This window comes from Triturus cristatus, chromosome 4_1, assembly GCF_964204655.1.
Source record: "Triturus cristatus chromosome 4_1, aTriCri1.1, whole genome shotgun sequence".
NCBI classification, from domain to species: domain Eukaryota; kingdom Metazoa; phylum Chordata; class Amphibia; order Caudata; family Salamandridae; genus Triturus; species Triturus cristatus.
In genome coordinates, this window is record NC_140585.1 from 174,846,768 (window position 1) to 174,867,662 (window position 20,895).

A 20,895-nucleotide genomic window follows, 5' to 3' on the forward strand; every position below is an offset into this window, starting at 1 on the left:
ATCTCTTTATGTGCCAATTATATGCTATGCTTTGATGAAAATCATTGTTACAAGTGACATGATGTAGGTGATGAATGCATATGAGATGAACGTAATCTGATCAACATTGTGGGTGCTGAACCACTATCAACCATAGCTAGGTATATGCAGAATGCACTATATATTTCAGAATTGCTAAAATACTTTTGGTAGCTGAAATCTAAGTTCACTACTGGTCTTTTCATCCCAGTTTTACAGATATACTGTGCATTTGGTTTTGGCAGCATTTTCTAAACTTTAAAAATCAAATGTATCCACATATTTTTATAAAGCACTATCCATGCCCTGCAACAGAGGAGACCAGCGAGGCATGAAATCTAGAATATGTTCTGCTTTACAAGCAGGTGGATTGGTAGGCTTCACCCACTGTAGAGGTCAAAATAAAAGATGTCTGAAGGAAACATAAATGGGTGGGAACATGGTACAGAGATAGAGGGCCAAATTTATCAAAGATTTTCAACACGCAAGGGGGCTACACAAAACTTAAGTGAGATTTATCAAGCCACACAAGGCCACCTTGCATGGCCTTGAATGGCTTGACAAATCTAGAGTGGCGCAAAGCAGTGCAAATCGCTGGCTTGTGTTACTATGCGGCAGGGAGGCATGCCATGGGTGGAGCATTGGTGTTCCCACGCATCCACCAATGGATTTTGCCACATTCCCACATTTATCATGAGTAAGACACCTCGCAATGCGTTCAAATGCTATGCCTTCCCATGCGAGGCCTAACGAGGAGAAGTATCTTTATTTCGTCTCGGTTTCTCCTCTTTCTATGTGTGCTGCAGGATGCAGCACACATAGAAAGCGGAAAATGCCTCCCGGGATTGTTTTTGTACAGTAAGGTTTCCTTTGCTGCACAAAAACAATTCTGCCTACAATGCAGGCATCCTTGTACAATGACACAAGGGTGCCTGCGTTGGCACTAGGTGCCCAGAAATGCGTCAACACGAGGAAAGCACACAAATGTGCGGTATAATGGTAAATACAGACCATTTCTGTCCTTTTCCTTTTACGCACTGCAGCACGGTAGCATGCTGCATTGCGCTGTATGAAAGAATGATAAATCTGACCCAGAGTTTCTTACACTAACTATGCAATATCCTTCATTGTCTCTGATAAACTCCAAATATGGAGTGTAGCACAGCCTTCCATCTCATTGTTACAAGTGACATGATGTAGGTGATGAATGCATATGAGATGAACGTAATCTGATCAACATTGTGGGTGCTGAACCACTATCAACCATAGCTAGGTATATGCAGAATGCACTATATATTTCAGAATTGCTAAAATACTTTTGGTAGCTGAAATCTAAGTTCACTACTGGTCTTTTCATCCCAGTTTTACAGATATACTGTGCATTTGGTTTTGGCAGCATTTTCTAAACTTTAAAAATCAAATGTATCCACATATTTTTATAAAGCACTATCCATGCCCTGCAACAGAGGAGACCAGCGAGGCATGAAATCTAGAATATGTTCTGCTTTACAAGCAGGTGGATTGGTAGGCTTCACCCACTGTAGAGGTCAAAATAAAAGATGTCTGAAGGAAACATAAATGGGTGGGAACATGGTACAGAGATAGAGGGCCAAATTTATCAAAGATTTTCAACACGCAAGGGGGCTACACTAAACTTAAGTGAGATTTATCAAGCCACACAAGGCCACCTTGCATGGCCTTGAATGGCTTGACAAATCTAGAGTGGCGCAAAGCAGTGCAAATCGCTGGCTTGTGTTACTATGCGGCAGAGAGGCATGCCATGGGTGGAGCATTGGTGTTCCCACGCATCCACCCATGGATTTTGCCACATTCCCACATTTATCATGAGTAAGACACCTCGCAATGCGTTCAAATGCTATGCCTTCCCATGCGAGGCCTAACGAGGAGAAGTATCTTTATTTCGTCTCGGTTTCTCCTCTTTCTATGTGTGCTGCAGGATGCAGCACACATAGAAAGCGGAAAATGCCTCCCGGGATTGTTTTTGTACAGTAAGGTTTCCTTTGCTGCACAAAAACAATTCTGCCTACAATGCAGGCATCCTTGTACAATGACACAAGGGTGCCTGCGTTGGCACTAGGTGCCCAGAAATGCGTCAACACGAGGAAAGCACACAAATGTGCGGTATAATGGTAAATACAGACCATTTCTGTCCTTTTCCTTTTACGCACTGCAGCACGGTAGCATGCTGCATTGCGCTGTATGAAAGAATGATAAATCTGACCCAGAGTTTCTTACACTAACTATGCAATATCCTTCATTGTCTCTGATAAACTCCAAATATGGAGTGTAGCACAGCCTTCCATCTCAGTTTGCTGCTGTGTTCCTGACAATGAGTTACAGCTGGTGATACAGCACGGCTATTATAAAACCTTTCCTTATGACACCAACCCAGAAATCCCTTACACCATTTATTCATCGGTGTTAACGTTTGTAGGTAATTTACACTCGTTTTTCCAATGCCCCAATTTTCTGCAATTATGACATGGCCATTTCTTTTTAGCTTCTATATTTATATGACCTTTTCCTTTACCAATGTTAGGTTTCATTTTGGTCTGCCCTGCTTCATTAATTTGGTAATTAGCTGGGCTACTTGCTGTTCTGCAACCTTCACCTGTGCCTAAATTGCCTTTCCTTTGAGCTTACGTTGTCTGGCCTCAATGTCATCACTATAATATTTTGCATACCTTAGTACCTCATCCACTGTACTAGACTGCCAACACAACATATGCTGCTTAATCATTTCACTCATCTCAGGTCTCAGACCATACACAAATCGATATTCAAAGTGACTCATGTCTTTTTCACTCAGATTCTTATATCCACTGTACTGTTTAAAAACTAGAAGCAACCTTTCATAATAAGCGTGCACAGACTCCTTAAGTTCCTGAGTTGTTCCATCGATGTTTACCCAATCTGTTTCTTTCGGAGGAATCTTATTTTTCAGAAATGTGATTGCCTGCTCATATTTTCTCATTACTTCTGGACCTGAGGCTCCTGTTTTTGCGTCTCTAGGATATTCTTCCTTAGACCAATCAATTGTGATTTTACATTCTGTCCACAAATCAGCAGGTACAACAATCTCAAATAATCCATTCAAATCTTCCCACAATACCTTTGAAACATTTACAAACCTTTCCACTTGTCTGTACCATTCTGCAGGCTTTTCTCTCAGTCTTGGAAAATCATTTGTAAATGACAATGATCCTGTCTGGACCATGGGACATGTACATGACCTCCTTCTGGAATTTCTCTCATAGGACATTCTACTACTGTTGGTTCCTTTTCTCTAACTGGGAAAGCTAATGTTGCTTTATAAGCCTTACTTTCTTTTCTCCTTATCCACCTATTTCTCCATCTGTCTACTTCTCCCCATTTTCTTGGTAACACCATTAGTTCTTTTATCTGTGTTAACCATCCTGAAGTGTTCAAATTTAATATATCTTTCTCAATAAAATCTACTCTGTAAGGTTTCTGTAATCCTCTAACTTTTGTAAAATCTACTCCCAATTAATTTGCTGTTTCTTCCACTTTTTCATGCAAATTCCTAGCTCTCCAAGTAATACTTTTACAAATAAACATTAATTCATCATCCTGATATGTTTTAAACCGATCTGTACCAATAGTCCCTAGAATCAATTCTTCCATGTCAATCTTTAATCTAACTACATCTAAAGGTTGAGGTTCTGTATCTTTTATTTGCAAACTCTTGACCCACTCATTTAATTCTTCCGCAGTTGGACACACAGGGGTTGTATTTAACTCTATCCTACTCACACTCTTCTCTGGAGTTTCGGTTGCTGATTCAGTTCCCATAGGAATTTTATTTATTGGACTCTGATTCATTGTCAAATCCATAGGTGGAGTTAATCCAACCGAATCTTTAGTCTCCCTGATTTCAGGATAAATCTTTTCTCATACTTTTTGCATACTGGAATTTAAGGGAATCGAAAGGAATGTTCACCTATCTTTTGATTTTCAAATACTGGTATTACTGGACCTATAGGGCCATATTATCAAGGAACGGCGATAACATTATCGCCGCTTTAGCGGCAGGAAACTGCCGCTAAAGCGGCGATAATGGGCTTGATCATATGCCCTTGTGAATTCCCATAGAAGCCCAGGTTCTGGTGTGAACCTGGGCTTCTATGGGAATTCACAAGGGCATATGATCAAGCCCATTATCGCAGCTTTAGTGGCAGTTTCCTGCCGCTAAAGCGGCGATAATGTTATCGTCGTTCCTTGATAATATGGCCCATAGTTACTGCCCCAGTTAAAGCTTATACATTCTTTGTCAATTCTTTTATCTTTTCAGCCAATTCTTTTGTTGTTCTTGCTAGTTCAGACGCATTATGAATATTAGGTTCTACAGACTGTGGTATTTTCTGTCTATTAAATGGACTATTTATTTCAGAAAATCGTTCTGGGTTTTGATTCATCACAGTTTCCATTAGCGGTGCCGCAGAAACCTGTTGATACGGAGGGGGTCTTTTATTTACTATGTCCTCCAGCAACTCATCATCTGTATCACTAGCTCCATACCCACACTTTTCTGATACTAGATGCTTCTTTTTCTCTGTACACTTTTCCCTGTCCCCTCTTCTCCTGTTCTAGAAGGAAACATTCCATCCGACATATTAGCATACCGCCATCGTCTCATACTGTCTTCATGATTGAAACCCCATACTCTTCCATGAATGTAACTTCCATCCCTCATACATCTCATCTTCCCATTCACTTAGAGCGTCAAACAGTGTCGGTCTAGGTCTCGGTTCAAGTTTCATCATTTTGTTTCACAAATTGCTTAGTATAGCTGTGCGAAACAAACCATTTTCTGGAAATGCCAATACTCCATCATTTTGAGTATATTTTACTCAATTATCCAGCCAAATAAGAGTATGATAACTATATTTTGTTACCATATAAGTAGCTGCCATTTTCGGTGGAGGAAGCACTTCTCCCTCTCTCGTTACAATCCTTTTATCTTTCTTAAAAAGGTTCTTAAATTTCGTAAACCATGAAGGTTTCTATCTTTCTCGCTCATCAAAATAAGATATATTTTTCAATTACTTGTCGAAACAAATTCACACAACTCTTCTTCAATCTGTTCGACTAATTTGTCCTATCCCAGCGCAAATCACACTAACGCACCAATCAGAAAGCTCTACGTCACTCACACAGACCTATTCCAGCGCGTCTTTACACTAACGCACCAATCAGAAAGCTCTTAATTTGACCACGACTGGCCAATCCCAGCTTGGTTCTTGTTGACGTCAGCTCTACTCCTGCTTCTGCTGACCACTCCTTTACTAAAATTATCGGCACTGTTTTATAACACAATGATTTGACAAATTCGGTTAAATACAACATAAAACACATTTCCATTGTTTGTTTCTCTAAACAAAAGAGATAGTTTATTCAAACAATCAAGAATACTGTTCAGTTCGATAAGCGTAGCACTTCCCTCTACCTTACCCTTCTCTCAAGCAAGAAGTAAACCTGTTTCTCTGGGGATAAAACACACGTGGAGACTATACTGCTCCTGAGAATTAAGGCCAGAGTTTCACAAGAAAACCTGTCACTATTTCACTTAGCTCATTCATACATACATTTCCCTAACATAACACAGTCCTGTGTTATCACTAATTGAAATCAGACAATGCACAAGTCCATGTGACTTCTCTTGTCACATATCCACTTCCTACTTCCCGGATGCTTCAAAATTCCGACTACATATAACGTAACACAAACTCAACATGGAGTGTTAATCATAAAATTTTATATTCAATACTCACTAATCCCCTAAACTGATGTATAGAAACCATAACTCTGCTACCAAGAAAAATGATGCAGCGCAGCTATTATAAAACCTTTCCTTATGACACCAACTCAGAAAACCCTTACACCATTTATTCATCGGTGAGGCCCGTGACACCGAAACACACATTCATTCAGTTTACTAGATCAGTGATAAGTAGACGAGCTGCAAGACATACAGGGTACCTTGTTAAATTTTTACCTAACTTATAGCTATACACATTATATACACTTGGTTTTGGAATTCTCGGTTCTAATCATCAAGGTACTACGCTATTTTGGTCGATGGACCAACTAGTAGTAATAAGTTGATGGCGAATAAGTCCAGCTCAATCACAATTAAAACCTTTTTTCAAATTTTGATCATAACTTTAATTCTATTAATCACAGACTCAGTTTTAGAGTTAGCATAAAATTTTATCTAGATTCATTGAATAAAATTCAACAAGTAGAGCTTTATTAGACAAATATTCTAGACATTATCGCATAAGCATTTAAGTAAAGATTAAGTGAAACGGAAAACACTCATTACCCTTGGTCTTAGGGCCATGACGAGAATGGTTCACCCGAACGTGAACTGAAGATCACAGGATAGGTTCCCAATACTGACTGACTGTCCCTCTAATCTCATCGGACGTAATCCCTTCCGAGATAGAATCCCACGCCGGTCTCGTTCCTTTTCCCCATCAACGTTCAAAGTCCAAAACTGACAAAGTCTTTTCAGCATCAGAAGGAAAAATCGTCTCAACAGACAGCGTGTTGTGTTGAATAGATCGATGTAGAATAAGCTGTAGGTCTCATTGTAAATACAAGCTCTTTTACACTAACTTGCTATACCCGAAATTGAAACCTTTAGGGGCTTCTGATTGGTCCATTGGAGGGGTGGTGATGGTCACCTCATCATCCTCCTTGCTCGAACCGGTTCGCAAACAATCGATGCATACGCCATTTCCCATGATTCGTAAGGTCCAAATGTACTTCAACCTTGTTAATATATTTGCAACATTATTCGACAGTCATGAATTAGTTCATCTCCTGGAGTTCGATTCTCCCATCCGTTCCCATGCATTCATGTTGAACTCTTGGCACAACTCTTGTTTCAGGTCAGGCTGGCCTTGACACCTCTCACTCCGGCATAGGCCACACACTTGTGATTGGAACTTCCACTCTGCTCATGGGCCATCTTTATTCGGCGCACGCAATCACGTCTCTCTGTAGCAGCCATTTTCAGGCAAGGCCTAGCAGGCCCGAAGGCAAACTAATATGAAGACAACTTAGCAGAAATTAGGCATAGAAAATAAGCCTTTCTGTTTACCACCCACCACTCTAATGACCCATGTTAGGCGTTACCTAGCATAAGCGACATTTAAAGCCATTTTACTTACCATCTGCATTCTTTGCCACAATATAATTTTATTTCAAACGAAATGCATGCAATTTACATCTTTTTTCTACACAAATCACAAACCTATCTTAATTTTAATTTCATATTTGTAAATAAATTAGAATTTTGCAATGCCAGTTAGTTTCCCACGTGTAATATCTAATTAAAGGTGCATTTGTTGATTATTACATGGATTCAAACAGTTAGTATTTTTAGTTATGAGGTCATTAATTTCGAAGGGGTACAAATACTTTTTGTATTTCCCCTGCTCCATCAATGGTAAGCCACCACACGTTATGTAAAACAAAATTATGTTCCAATTGCCGCTTCAGAAGGTGCCAAATCTCAAGTAAACTTCTATTGCTTCTCGGATAAGGTCACACTGCATTAATGAAAAAAAAGATTAATATATATTTTTTTAACTAAATCATCCTTGCTAATTAATGCTGAATGGCAATTTGGCTTTCAACAAACACAATGGACAAGTAGAATCCAGTCAGTAGGATGCATGTGAGTTAAAATGTCTTTGTTGCTTTTCAGAGAAAGAGATACACATTTGTGACAAATACAGATACATGTAGATGAGATAAACAGTGATACACCAAGGTCACAATCCCAAACTTGTTTATTCAGTTCGTTCAGTGTGGTGTATGAGATATTGTGCCATAAATACACCCAAATCTCACAGCTGAGGTTCACCATCATAGATGAACTTTCAACCACGTGTCATTGTCATAATTATTCTGTCAAGATCATATAACATATAATACAGGAGGCACCTACACATAATGAGCATGAAGAGCCCCTGTAGTCAGAGACATTATATTACTATGCAAAGATCTATTGGAAAATACCTGAATAATGATGATGTACAAAATAATCTGTCACAAAATGAGCAACTGAACCAGACACATCTACCCCCATTCTATCAACCATTCAAATGCGTCATTTCACTTTAGGTATAGGATTAGTTATTTTTGATGGAATACGTCGCACACTAAGGGTCTAATTTATATAATGGGGGTATGCCTACTCTGTTGCAATTGCGATGGAGTATTCATTCTGCCAGGAAAGTGGTCCATCAGCCATATTTAAAAGTGGGCAAACCTTAGTTTAATCACAGCAGAGAATAATCTGTCTCTGCCATGAATAAACTCCTCCAACCACTGAAGGAGTAAGGGCCATCAGAGGCACACATCTAATTCCGCCCACCTAATTTAGGTGGGTGGAATTTGAGATCAGTTTTCACTGCCCAATACCACCGGAAAAAGACCCTGTTGGCAACGAGTAGTAAAAAGTGCTAAAAGTTCCCCTAACATTGGAGACAACTCCCATGATAAAAAGAGCATTTTCTTTTTCATAAAAAAAAATCCCACTTCAGGATTTTCTTAGTTAAAATAGAAAAGAAAACAGTTTAACAGCATTGTCAGCGTGACAGCACTTCCTGGCAACGCTTTAGAAGTGACCGCCTTCTAATTTTGATGGGCAGAGTTAAGTCCTCCTCCAGGCCAACTGAGATTACTCTATCTGCCAAATTACAATTCGGCCCATATATACTGGAGAGAAATTGAGTCAACAAAGTTCTACCTAGCTGCTGGTCAGCATTGTTCACTCTCCCGTCTTACAATCTGACTCCCTCCCTCCACATCTCCCTGAATAAATCCTCTAACCGATACCTCCTTAGATCTAGTTGATTGCACACCCACTGCATCCATCTTCTATTTTCCTGATGTTCCATTCGTCCACAGAAATGCATGAAATAATAATTTTCTGTGGTACTAATTTTATTAATACAAATGTGGTTCCTAAATAACAACTATCGGTCTGAAGTTTCTGAGTAGGAAACATGTGGGTGGAAGCATTCACCAAATAGTAAATACAACTGCATGCTGAACATTTCATAGTTTCCAGGATGAAGGCTGCAGTTTTTACATTTCTCTGTACTCAATGCACAGTATCTTTCATCAAAGCAAATCTTTGTGAGGGGAGCTTGATGTTCAATATTCTATGCAAAACTGGGTTGTAATACTTGGTTTTGCATTCCCTAAGTTAGAACCACAGGCACTAAAAAGAAACAGTTTTTTTGCCAGAAAAAAAGAAAAGATTTATAGTGCCTGATTTAGAATTTAGCACACGGGTACTCTGTTATATTCTAATTCTCTTGTAATAAGGCAGACAGGATACATGTCATGTTTGTAATGAGGTGCACATCTGGGCCTGGCTCAGCCAGGTCTTGCAGCCAAATCCTGAGGTGCACCACATTGTTTGAGTGTATAGTTTCCTGAGAACAAGCCATGTTCAATGAACAACCTCTACTGAAACAGAGGATGACCATGTGTCATATGGTCTGGCAACACGGCAGACTGGGTGTAGGACCTAGTCACAGGATGAGCTCTGAGGCTTGCCTATATTTCAAACAGTCAAAGGGCACATATGGAGGGGCTGGATATATGGAAGGTCAAGGACATAACCTGGCCACGGGCCAGGTCCTGCAGCCAACAACCACTGCTCATGGTCGAAATATGAAGTATGTGTGTTGGGTGACTTAATGAATGGAAGGTGGGAACAAGGTGTGTTCTAGCCCATGTTCAGTGGCTAAATCAAGCTGTGCATGGCTGAGGGCTGTCGAGATGATTTGCAATAGATAGGAGATGTGAGTAAGATATAATAAAGCCTTTGAAAAAACAAAAGCCACAGAAAACAAATGTGCTAAAGGAAATTTATAATTTCTTTTGCTCATAAGACATTGATGTATGCTGCTAACATGGAATGTGACATTTATTATCGATTAATGAATGAGCCAATATGAGTTAGCTTTTTACTATTTGTTATTATTAAGTTTCAATTAACATGTTTTATTGACCATATGTATTGCCACTGGCAATACATATGTTACAGCCATGTAAATTTGTTTGCTTTCATGACTTGTGAGAAACAGAAAGATTATTCATCCATACAATGTACTTATGCTGTTCGTTTCCTCATGCCCAATTATGGATGGCTCACTCTTGAAGGCTGTATGGAGTGCTGCATGGATGTGACCCCGTCCTCTCTTTTTCCAAAGACCCCCAACAAAGACATAAATGAAAGGGTCAACACTGCCATTAATGGTTGAACATAACATGCTGGCGTGCTGAGCACTGAAGAATGAAAATTTCCCTGGTGGGAGAACCTTATAGTAAAGGAGGAGTTCTAGGATGCGTGGGGGTACGGTGGAGATAAGGAAGAACAGTACTGATATGACAATGACAATGTACAGCTTTGGACGTTGGTGCTGCTGGGAGCTGTAGCCTATCTTGCAAAGTAGGGTCAGGTTGGAAATCACCATGAGTGGAGCAACAATGAGGAAACTAAAGCTAAATGATGTTATTAGCACCACAGAGCACTGAGAATCCTCAGTTTCATACATCTCCTCATCACAGAAGAAGAACTCGGGTCCAGTCATCAAACAGGAGAGTCCCCAGAGGATGACGCACACTATGACCGACTGATGCCGTGGGCGTTGACATTTGTACCACATGGGCTTAAACACCGACAAGCACCGCTCTAAACTGATAGCCGTGAGGAGATAGAGGCTGGTGTTGTAGCCTAGGATACGGAAGAGCCTCAGGGTCAGCAGTACATTCCTAGCTGTGTCAGAAGAGTGCTGTCCAGCTGGGTAGCCAAAGACATAGAGCAGGGTGATGAATGAACTGGAGAGATCGCTCAAGTCTGCCAGAGCCAGGTTAAGAATGTAGACGGTAAACTGGTTTGATGGAATTCTGAAGAATAGATTCCACAGGACAGTTCCATTCCCAAGTAGGCCAATCAGCGAAAAGATGAGAGAGAGGCACCTCAGGGTGAGTAAAAGCGTATGATCCTCCTCGCCAGGCCTGTCAAACATGTCAGGAACTTCAAACATGTCAGGAACTTCACCAGACCACTCTTGCTCTGAAGAGCTGGTTGTGGTTTGATTTGCCATAGTCACCGACTCAATGATGCAGTCACATTCACATTCTGCTCTGTAAACAAGAAGCAAAAAGACTATTATTTTATCAATATTGTATTTTGAGTGACTACAGTTTATTATATATTGAGAATGTGAGAAGTTGGCCTGGTATATGATGTTCACTAGTTAAAGTGACCACCTTGTACCATGCCAAGCAACTCTTATGGTGTGGTTGTAAGTCAACCTTTTCGGACTAGCTGCCCTAGTGGTAGCGTAGGCTAAGCAGTCTTTGAGGCTAAACTCGTTAAAGCGTGTTAAGCAGGCTGTTTTACCATATGTAACCCCCCTTTATACCAATGAAAGGACACCACACAGATATATATTCAAAATATATATGTATTTATTACTCAAAGTATCCCCTAGACTCTTCATGAGCACAGGAGCACAAATCGTTAAACAAGAAAGTATTACAATATACAGAAGTTGCACTTTATATGGATGGGCCCTGGTGGCCACTCAAAACCATATACTAAAATAGTGGTATAAGTACCACGAACAGGAAAGGGAAAAGGCCTAGGGCCTCTAGAATCGCTGGGCCTACAAGGAGCTAACGTTAATTAGTGACCAGGAGGTCCACGGGTCGCGTGTGCAGTGAGGAAAGTTACACGCGGGCTCCCATAGGTTTTCAATGGGTGCGTAAAAGTTTAAAAGTTACTGCAGAAAGGGTCTTCTGGATGGACTACGAACTTAAGACTTGAAACACAGACACTAGAGATGTTTCTCTACACTTGGGCACCGGAGTGCCAGCTTTACCTCACCCACAGGAAGCGGGTGCATAGGTCTCGAAGTGCGTCGGGTTTCGTCTATCGATTCAATGGAGCCTGATGACAAAGATGCTGCAGGCGGTCGGTCCAGAAGAGCTGCGTTGGATCCAAGGGTGGATCGGAGTTGTAGAAGACCTGAAAGCAGAGGGGACAGTGTTCACAGTCACTAGCCAGTGACCGGCGTGGCACCAGGTAGGTACCAGGCGATGTCGGGTGCAAACAGGTGATGAGGTGTAGCTTGTCTCCGCAGCCACGTGGTCCCCGAAGGTCAACGACGTCCAGAAGTCGAGTCACGAGCTGTCCCACGCAGGCTCTCGCTGTCGGCGGTGTCGGCGACTCAAAATAAGCAAACAAGCCTTGGCAAAGGCAGGAGTCGTGGAAAGTAAAGAAAGCTTGTGGTCCTGACCAGCAAGGTCAGAGGGGCTGCTCTTTTGGAGAGCAGCTGGGGCCAGTCTGGAGCAACCAGACCAGCATCATTGATTTCAAATTAGGTTGCCAAAATGGCCACTAGCCAACGGGCCAGGGACCGGGCAGGCGCGTCGAGATGCAAAGTGCAGGGGGGCCCCACGCAGATCGTGGAGATGCTGGAGGGCTCACCTTTGGTGCAGATGCTGCTCGGGTGTTGGGCTTTTCAGGACCTAAAGCACAACTTGGAGGGAGCCTCTGTTGTCGCGCTTGCAGCTTGTCGTCGGTCTTTCAAGATGGCTGGCTCCACGTGTCTCGGTGCCTCCACGGGTTCCTTCTTTTCAGGGACTGTGGATCGGGCGGTGAGAGGTCTGGAGGTCCAGGTCTTGTTGGGCTCTGGGCTCGGGCTCCGGCGGGAGGCGGCGGCAAAGCAGACGTCGAATAGCTGGTTGGTGCTTGCGTTAGCAAGATGGTCACTCCCTGACCATAGGGGAGATTTCCTTCTGTCCTCTGTGCAGCAGAGCGTCGAAGTTCCCGTCTTCTTCTTGTAGTTAAGTTGATTCCAGGATGTCTGAAGTCTTAGGACACAGCTCCTACCTGACCAATACACAAAATCCTGTCTGGCGTGGTGCACGCACCTCCCCTGGCAGGAAACCCTTTGTCCATGTCTCCCAAGCTGGAAGGACTCCCAGCAGCAGGAGGGCAGACTTGTGTCTGTGGTGGCAGCATCCATTTTGTGGAGCTGAGGCTATCTCTGATTTTACCCGGGTTTCAGGTACTGTACATGTCGTGTCCCTCTAGAAGGGTGGAATGCTAACCCCGTCGCCAGAATTGGCGAGGGGTTAGTATTCCAATTCGTATGACACCTTACTCGACATGTTTTGATAAAGCCAAACCAAAGATAGCATTTAACCGCGAGGTTCATAATGCACTTAAGAGTATATGGTATGACGATATCTGGAAACGGTAGAAGGGAGTTGTTCCAACCACTGCAGACAGGCTCAGCTCATGCCAGAGCACCATCTCACATGGAACCAAGCACTCTGCCTTCAGGATTGTTAAGGCCTGCCATAGGAGTGACTTATAGGTTAACATGTGTCCCATTTAAGGTTAGGTATAGGTATACTACACCTAAGTAAGAGGTGGTTACACCAACTTACCCCAGCTGAGTGATCAGCCATTTGTGTCAAAGTTGTTAGGCCAGGCCAGGGGTGGCCCAATACATGCTTCAGCCCCTGGTAGGCCTTAGATACACCAATGCCCTGGGTACCTAGTGTACACTGGTACAGGGGCTCACAGGGTGATCCAATTCCAATTGGTTATGCACCTAGGGTGCATAGTGTCAATTTAGTTAGAGAGAACAGCAGGCTGGGGGTCTGATTAGCAGGCCCACAGCCTCAATATGTCAAAAACCAGTGAAGCAAAAAGCAAAAATTTGGGGTGACCATAGGATAGCAGACCCTACTCTCCTACACAACCCCCCCCCTCCAAACGCAGGGACATTAAACTAGCCTTGACCAGTCTCGTCTTCATGTCCTAAGTGGAAGTACCTGGAGAGACCATCTGCATTCCCATGGTCTGTACCTGGCCGGTGCTCCACTGTAAAGTCCATCCCCTGTAGGGAAATGGACCACCTAAGCAGTTTGGGGTTTCACCCTTCATCTGATTTAGCCACAAGAGGGGCTTATGGTCGGTCTGAATCTTGAAGTGAGTGCCAAACAAGTATGGCCTCAGCTTCTTCAGGGCCCACACCACAGCAAAGGCCTCCCTCTCAATAGCTGACCAATTCTTCTCTCTGGGGGTCAACCTTCTGCTAATAAAAGCAATTGGTTGGTCTTGACCATCTACATTAAGTTGTGACAGCACAGCTCCCACACCCAACTCAGAAGCATCTGTTTGGACAATAAACTCTTTGGAGTAGTCAGGACTTTTCAGGATAGGTGCAGAGCACATGGCCTTCTTCAGGTCATCAAATGCCTTTTGACAGCTTACTGTCCACTGAACCTTTTTGGGCATCTTCTTGGATGTCAGATCATTAAGAGGAGTCACAATGGACCCATAGTTCTTAACAAACTTCCTGTAGTACCCAGTCAAGCCCAAGAAAGCTCGAACTTGAGTCTGGGTGGTTGGAGGAGACCAGTCCTTGATGGATTGTATCTTACTCTCCAGTGGTTGAACTTGGCCTCCACCTACAAGGTGGCCCAAATACACAACCTTACTCTGCCCTATCTGGCACTTAGTAGCCTTGATAGTGAGGCCTGCCTTTTGCAGAGCCTCAAGTACCTTCTTCAGGAGGATCAGGTGATCCTCCCAGGTGGAGCTAAAGACAGCAATGTCATCAAGATATGCTGCACAAAAGTCATCCAACCCAGTAAGGACTTGATTCACCAACCGTTGGAAGGTGGCAGGTGCATTCTTCAGACCAAAGGGCATCACCAAAAATTGATAATGCCCACCTGGGGTTGAGAATGCTGTTTTGGCCTTAGACTCCTCAGCTAATCTGATTTTCCAATAGCCAGCTGTCAAATCAAATGTGCTCAAAAACTTAGCAGAAGCTAGTTTATCTATGAGCTCATCTGCCCTTGGAATAGGATGTGCATCTGTCCTAGTGACAGCATTGAGTCCTCTGTAATCCACACAGATCCTCATCTCTCTCTTGCCATCTTTGGTGTGAGGTTTGGGGACCAGAACCACTGGGCTAGCCCAGGGGCTCTCTGAGGGTTCAATGATACCCAATTCCAGCATTTTGTGTAACTTAGCCTTTATACAGTTCCTGACGTGGTCAGGTTGTCTGTAAAGTTTGTTCTTCACAGGCAGACTGTCACCAGTGTCCACCACATGGGTACACCAGTCAGTTTGACTAGGTATCAATGAAAACATGTGTTGAAATGATTGTAGAACCTGTCTACATTCAATCTGCTGATGCTCAGTGAGGTTTCCTCCAAGGGTCACTCCTTCAACTGAACCATCCTCAGGGTTCTGAGACAACAGGTCTGGTAGAGGGTCACTCTCTTCCTCCTGTCCCTCATCTGTAGCCATGAGCAAGCCTATGTCTGCCCTGTCAACATATGCTTTTAACCTGTTAACATGGAGTACCCTGTGGGGACTCCTGGGAGTTCCTAGGTCCACCAAGTAGGTAACCTCTCCCTTCTTTTCCAGGATTGTATGGGGTCCAGACCATTTGTCTTGGAGTGCTGCTGGGGCCACTGGCTCCAACACCCATACCTTCTGTCCTGGCTGAAACTCAACCAAGACAGCCTTTTGGTCATGCCAAGCTTTCTGTAAGGCCTGGCTTGCCTCAAGGTTTTTGGATGCCTTCTCCATATACTCAGCCATCCTGGAGCGGAGACCAAGTACATAGTCCACTATGTCTTGTTTAGGCTTTTTGAGAGGTAACTCCCATCCTTCCTTCACTAAACATAGTGGGCCTCTTACAGGGTGCCCAAACAACAATTCAAAGGGGCTGTAGCCAATTTATTTTTGTGGGACCTCTATGTAAGCAAACAGAAGGCAGGGTAGCAGGATGTCCCATCTTCGCCTGAGCTTTTCAGGTAATCCTTTGATCATACCCTTTAGGGTCTTGTTGAATCTCTCAACATGCCCATTGCATTGTGGGTGATAAAGAGTGGTGAACTTGTAGTTGACACCACATTCCTTCCACATAGCTGTCAAGTATCCTGACATGAAGTTGGTACCTCTGTCAGAAACCACCTCCTTAGGAAACCCCACTCTGGAGAATACTCCCAGCAGGGCCCTGGCCACAACAGGAGCTGTAGTGGTCCTAAGGGGAATTGCCTCTGGATACCTGGTGGCATGAGCCACTACCACCAGTATAAATCTGTGCCCAGATGCAGTGGGAGGATCCATGGGACCCACTATATCTATTCCCACTCTTTCAAAGGGGACCCCCACCACAGGTAGTGGTATTAGGGGGGCCTTTGTTGTGCCACCTGATTTGCCACTGGCTTGGCAGGTTACACAGGAGCGACAAAACTCCTTGGTATCTTCATTCATGTGAGGCCAGTGAAAGTGAGGGACAAGCCTGTCCCAGGTCTTGTTCTGGCCTAAGTGTCCTGCTAGAGGAATATCATGGGCCAAGGTAAGAAGGAAGCCCCTAAATTGCAGAGGTATAACCAACCTCCTGGTTGCACCAGGTTTTGGGTCTCTAGCCTCTGAATAAAGGAGCCCATCATCCCAATACACTTTATGGGTACCTTGAGCATTCCCAGCAGCCTCAGCAGCAGCCAGCTGTCTGAGGGGTTCAAGAGATGGAGAGGTTAACTGAGCCTGCCCCAACTCAGCCCTGGAAGGTCCCCCTGTCCCCAGAAACTCAACCTGATCAGGTTCAAGCTCTTCAGGGACAGTTCCTTCAGGGTTCTCTAGATCATCTTCCTGGGAAGGGTGATCATCACTTGGAGGCAGGGGGGAAGGCACAGCCTTAATCCTCCTGTTCTTCTTCTTGGTAGGTGCTTGGTCCATTGTTCCAGGATCCAAGACCTGTGGTTCAGTAAGGCACTTTTTGGCCTGTGACCTGGTCACAGCAAGGACATGTGGTGATATACCTAACATCTCTGCATGTGTCCTGTACTACACTTCTGATCATAGAGAACTCTCTAGGTCATTGCCCAACAAACATTCTACTGGGAGGTCTGCACTAACCACAACCCTTTTGAGGCCAGTTACCCCTCCCCATGAGAAGTTAACAACTGCCACACTATGTGAAGTAGTGGCATTGCTGGCATTGGTCACCAGGTACTTCTCACCTGGTATGTATTGTCCAGGGTCCACAAAACCTGGTGTCACCATAGTGACACTGGCACATGTGTCCCTGTAGGCTTGAGCCACTTTTTCATTTATTAAAGGAGTCTGTCTGTACTTGCCCAGGTTACTGGGCTCACAGTCAGGGACAAATCCATGTCCCCATCACAGATCAAGACTGCCTGTGTCAGGGTTCTGTCTAAGTCAGAATCTCCTTCAGTTCCCATAGTGATTCCCACTACACCCTTTGTCTGGGGACCAACACTGCTAACAGTAGTACTGGGAGCAGGTGCCTTAGGGGCAACAGTGTTGGGGGCTCCACCCTTCTTACAATCACTAGTCCAGTGAGTTGTATTCTTGCAAGATTTGCACCAGGGTTGCTTTGGACCTTCTTTCTTCTTCCCTTTATGCTGGGACCCACCCTCGTTAGTACTAGTTTAGGGCCCTGTTGAAGACTTCTGGTCTTTAGACTTCTGATCTCCACCCTTTTGGTCTGTTTTCTTCTGATCACCCCCTTGGCCCTGGTTCTGGTTCTTTTGCTTAACCCTGGTTCTGACCCATTTGTCTGCCTTCTTTCCCAATTCTTGGGGAGAGGTCAGATCTGAGTCAACCAAGTGTTGATGCAGTTGCTGGTTCTGACAGTTGTTTAAAATCTGTCCTCTCATCATCAAATTGAACAATCCTGTATAATCAGACACCTTACTTCCCAGCAACCAACCCTCCAAAGCCTTAGTGGCACACTCAATGTATTCAGACCAGTCCTGAGTCTGTGTCTTCTGGGTGTCTCTGAACATTAACCTGTACTGTTCAGTGGTTAAGCCTAACCCATCAACTAGGACACTCTTCAGGGCTCTGTAGTTTCTGACATCCTCCTCCCTAACAGTGAGGAGTCTATCTCTGCCTCTTCCTTCAAAGGAGAGCCATAAGATTGCTGCCCACTGGTCTTCAGGAACCTGCTGCACTTTGCAGGCTCTCTCAAGAGCAGTCATCCATTTGTGGATGTCATCCCCACTTTTGTAGGTGGGCACAACCTTGGACAGGTTCCTATTGTCAAAGACCCTATCTTTGTCCTTAGGGACAATGCTGCCACCAGTGGGTATACACCCACTCTCTCTAGGTTGCCTAGCTTTACTCAGTTTCTCTTCCATCAGAGCTACTTCTAACGCCTGTCTCCTGATTCTCAGCTGAGCTTCCTTCATTCTGGCCTCATGCTCCCTCCTCTGAGGGCTGGTCATCCCCCTTCTGGAGCGACCTTGAGAGCCTCTAGAGGCATGAGAAGCATTGGACTCACCTGAGTGATTCCTCTGCCTCCCAAACCCCTGGTTAAGTCCACTAGGGAGATCCAATGGCATGATCCCATTGTCAGTCCCCAGTAGCCTTAAGTTAGCTGAGCCACGTATAACACTTGGCACTGGGCTAGTTCTCCCTTCATCCCCACTACCTTCTGTATCAGTACCCTTATCACTTTCATCCTCTGTAGTATGATTCTCATCTAAGGGGTGACTATTGGAAAGGGGTACCTCAGTAGCATCTTCAGAAGGGGGGCCTCCTGTTCCAGTCCCTAAGGGGCCTAACTGGGAGGCTTTCTTGAGAGCTCTCTGATCTTCATCAGCTTGCAAGAGTTCTCTGAGCTCAGCAGAAGTAGGGTTCTTGGGCTGTTTAAGGCCCCTGATGTTTGCCAACTGCCTGAGCTCATTTTGATTTAGGGTAGCAAAGAGAGTTGGTGCCCTCTGGGGGTCACTCTCGACAGAGATGGGTACCTTGGACCCCTCTGCCCCTCCATTGCTCTTAAGTATGGGTGGATGTGTTGCAATCTACCTACACTTGGGTTTTCCTACTAAACCTATCTAGTAGTTGTAGTCAGGGTGTGCTACTCCCTTTGCTCTACAACAACTAAGTTCAGTAGAACTTAAGTATATCTAATCTTGTTTTATATGTACCTAAAGGTACCTGTATGATCTTTCAATTGGTAACAAAGAGATTACAGAGGTAAAACACAGCAAGCACAAATCCAACCGCTGCTCACCAATGTTAGAAGTTGGCCTGGTATATGATGTTCACTAGTTAAAGTGACCACCTTGTACCATGCCAAGCAACCCTTATGGTGTGGTTGTAAGTCAACCTTTTCGGACTAGCTGCCCTAGTGGTAGCGTAGGCTAAGCAGTCTTTGAGGCTAAACTCGTTAAAGCGTGTTAAGCAGGCTGTTTTACCATATGTAACCCCCCTTTATACCAATGAAAGGACACCACACAGATATATATTCAAAATATATATGTATTTATTACTCAAAGTATCCCCTAGACTCTTTATGAGCACAGGAGCACAAATCGTTAAACAAGAAAGTATTACAATATACAGAAGTTGCACTTTATATGGATGGGCCCTGGTGGCCACTCAAAACCATATACTAAAATAGTGGTATAAGTACCACGAACAGGAAAGGGAAAAGGCCTAGGGCCTCTAGAATCGCTGGGCCTACAAGGAGCTAATGTTAGTTAGTGACCAGGAGGTCCACGGGTCGCGTGTGCAGTGAGGAAAGTTACACGCGGGCTCCCATAGGTTTTCAATGGGTGCGTAAAAGTTTAAAAGTTACTGCAGAAAGGGTCTTCTGGATGGACTACGAACTTAAGACTTGAAACACAGACACTAGAGATGTTTCTCTACACTTGGGCACCGGAGTGCCAGCTTTACATCACCCACAGGAAGCGGGTGCATAGGTCTCGAAGTGCGTCGGGTTTCGTCTATCGATTCAATGGAGCCTGATGACAAAGATGCTGCAGGCGGTCGGTCCAGAAGAGCTGCGTTGGATCCAAGGGTGGATCGGAGTTGTAGAAGACCTGAAAGCAGAGGAGACAGTGTTCACAGTCACTAGCCAGTGACCGGCGTGGCACCAGGTAGGTACCAGGCGATGTCGGGTGCAAACAGGTGATGAGGTGTAGCTTGTCTCCGCAGCCACGTGGTCCCCGAAGGTCGACGACGTCCAGGAGTCGAGTCACGAGCTGTCCCACGCAGGCTCTCGCTGTCGGCGGTGTCGGCGACTCGAAAGAAGCAAACAAGCCTTGGCAAAGGCAGGAGTCGTGGAAAGTAAAGAAAGCTTGTGGTCCTGACCAGCAAGGTCAGAGGGGCTGCTCTTTTGGAGAGCAGCTGGGGCCAGTCTGGAGCAACCAGACCAGCATCATTGATTTCAAATTAGGTCGCCAAAATGGCCACTAGCCAACGGGCCAGGGACCGGGCAGGCGCGTCGAGATGCAAAGTGCAGGGGGGCCCCACGCAGATCGTGGAGATGCTGGAGGGCTCACCTTTGGTGCAGATGCTGCTCGGGTGTTGGCTTCTCAGGACCCAAAGCACAACTTGGAGGGAGCCTCTATTGTCGCGCTTGCAGCTTGTCGTCGGTCTTTCAAGATGGCTGGCTCCACGTGTCTCGGTGCCTCCACGGGTTCCTTCTTTTCAGGGACTGTGGATCGGGCGGTGAGAGGTCTGAAGGTCCAGGTCTTGTCGGGCTCTGGGCTCGGGCTCCGGCGGGAGGCGGCGGCAAAGCATACGTCGAATAGCTGGTTGGTGCTTGCGTTAGCAAGATGGTCACTCCCTGACCATAGGGGAGATTTCCTTCTGTCCTCTGTGCAGCAGAGCGTCGAAGTTCCCGTCTTCTTCTTGTAGTTAAGTTGATTCCAGGATGTCTGAAGTTTTAGGACACAGCTCCTACCTGACCAATACACAAAATCCTGTCTGGGGTGGTGCACGCA

At 44.6% G+C, this 20,895-nt stretch overlaps 1 protein-coding gene across 1 annotated transcript in view; it reads right to left on the reverse strand.

Moving 5' to 3' along the window:
- Nucleotides 1-6,393: 6,393 nt before the first annotated feature.
- LOC146853836 (proto-oncogene Mas-like) overlaps nucleotides 6,394-20,895 on the reverse strand; it is a 76,043-nt gene continuing 61,541 nt past the window's right edge. The window contains exon 3 of the mRNA XM_085651837.1: nucleotides 6,394-11,238. Within this exon, the coding sequence (XP_085507963.1) occupies nucleotides 10,185-11,198 (1,014 nt within the window). The 5' untranslated portion in view covers nucleotides 11,199-11,238 and the 3' untranslated portion in view covers nucleotides 6,394-10,184. The remainder of the gene's footprint in view (nucleotides 11,239-20,895) is intronic.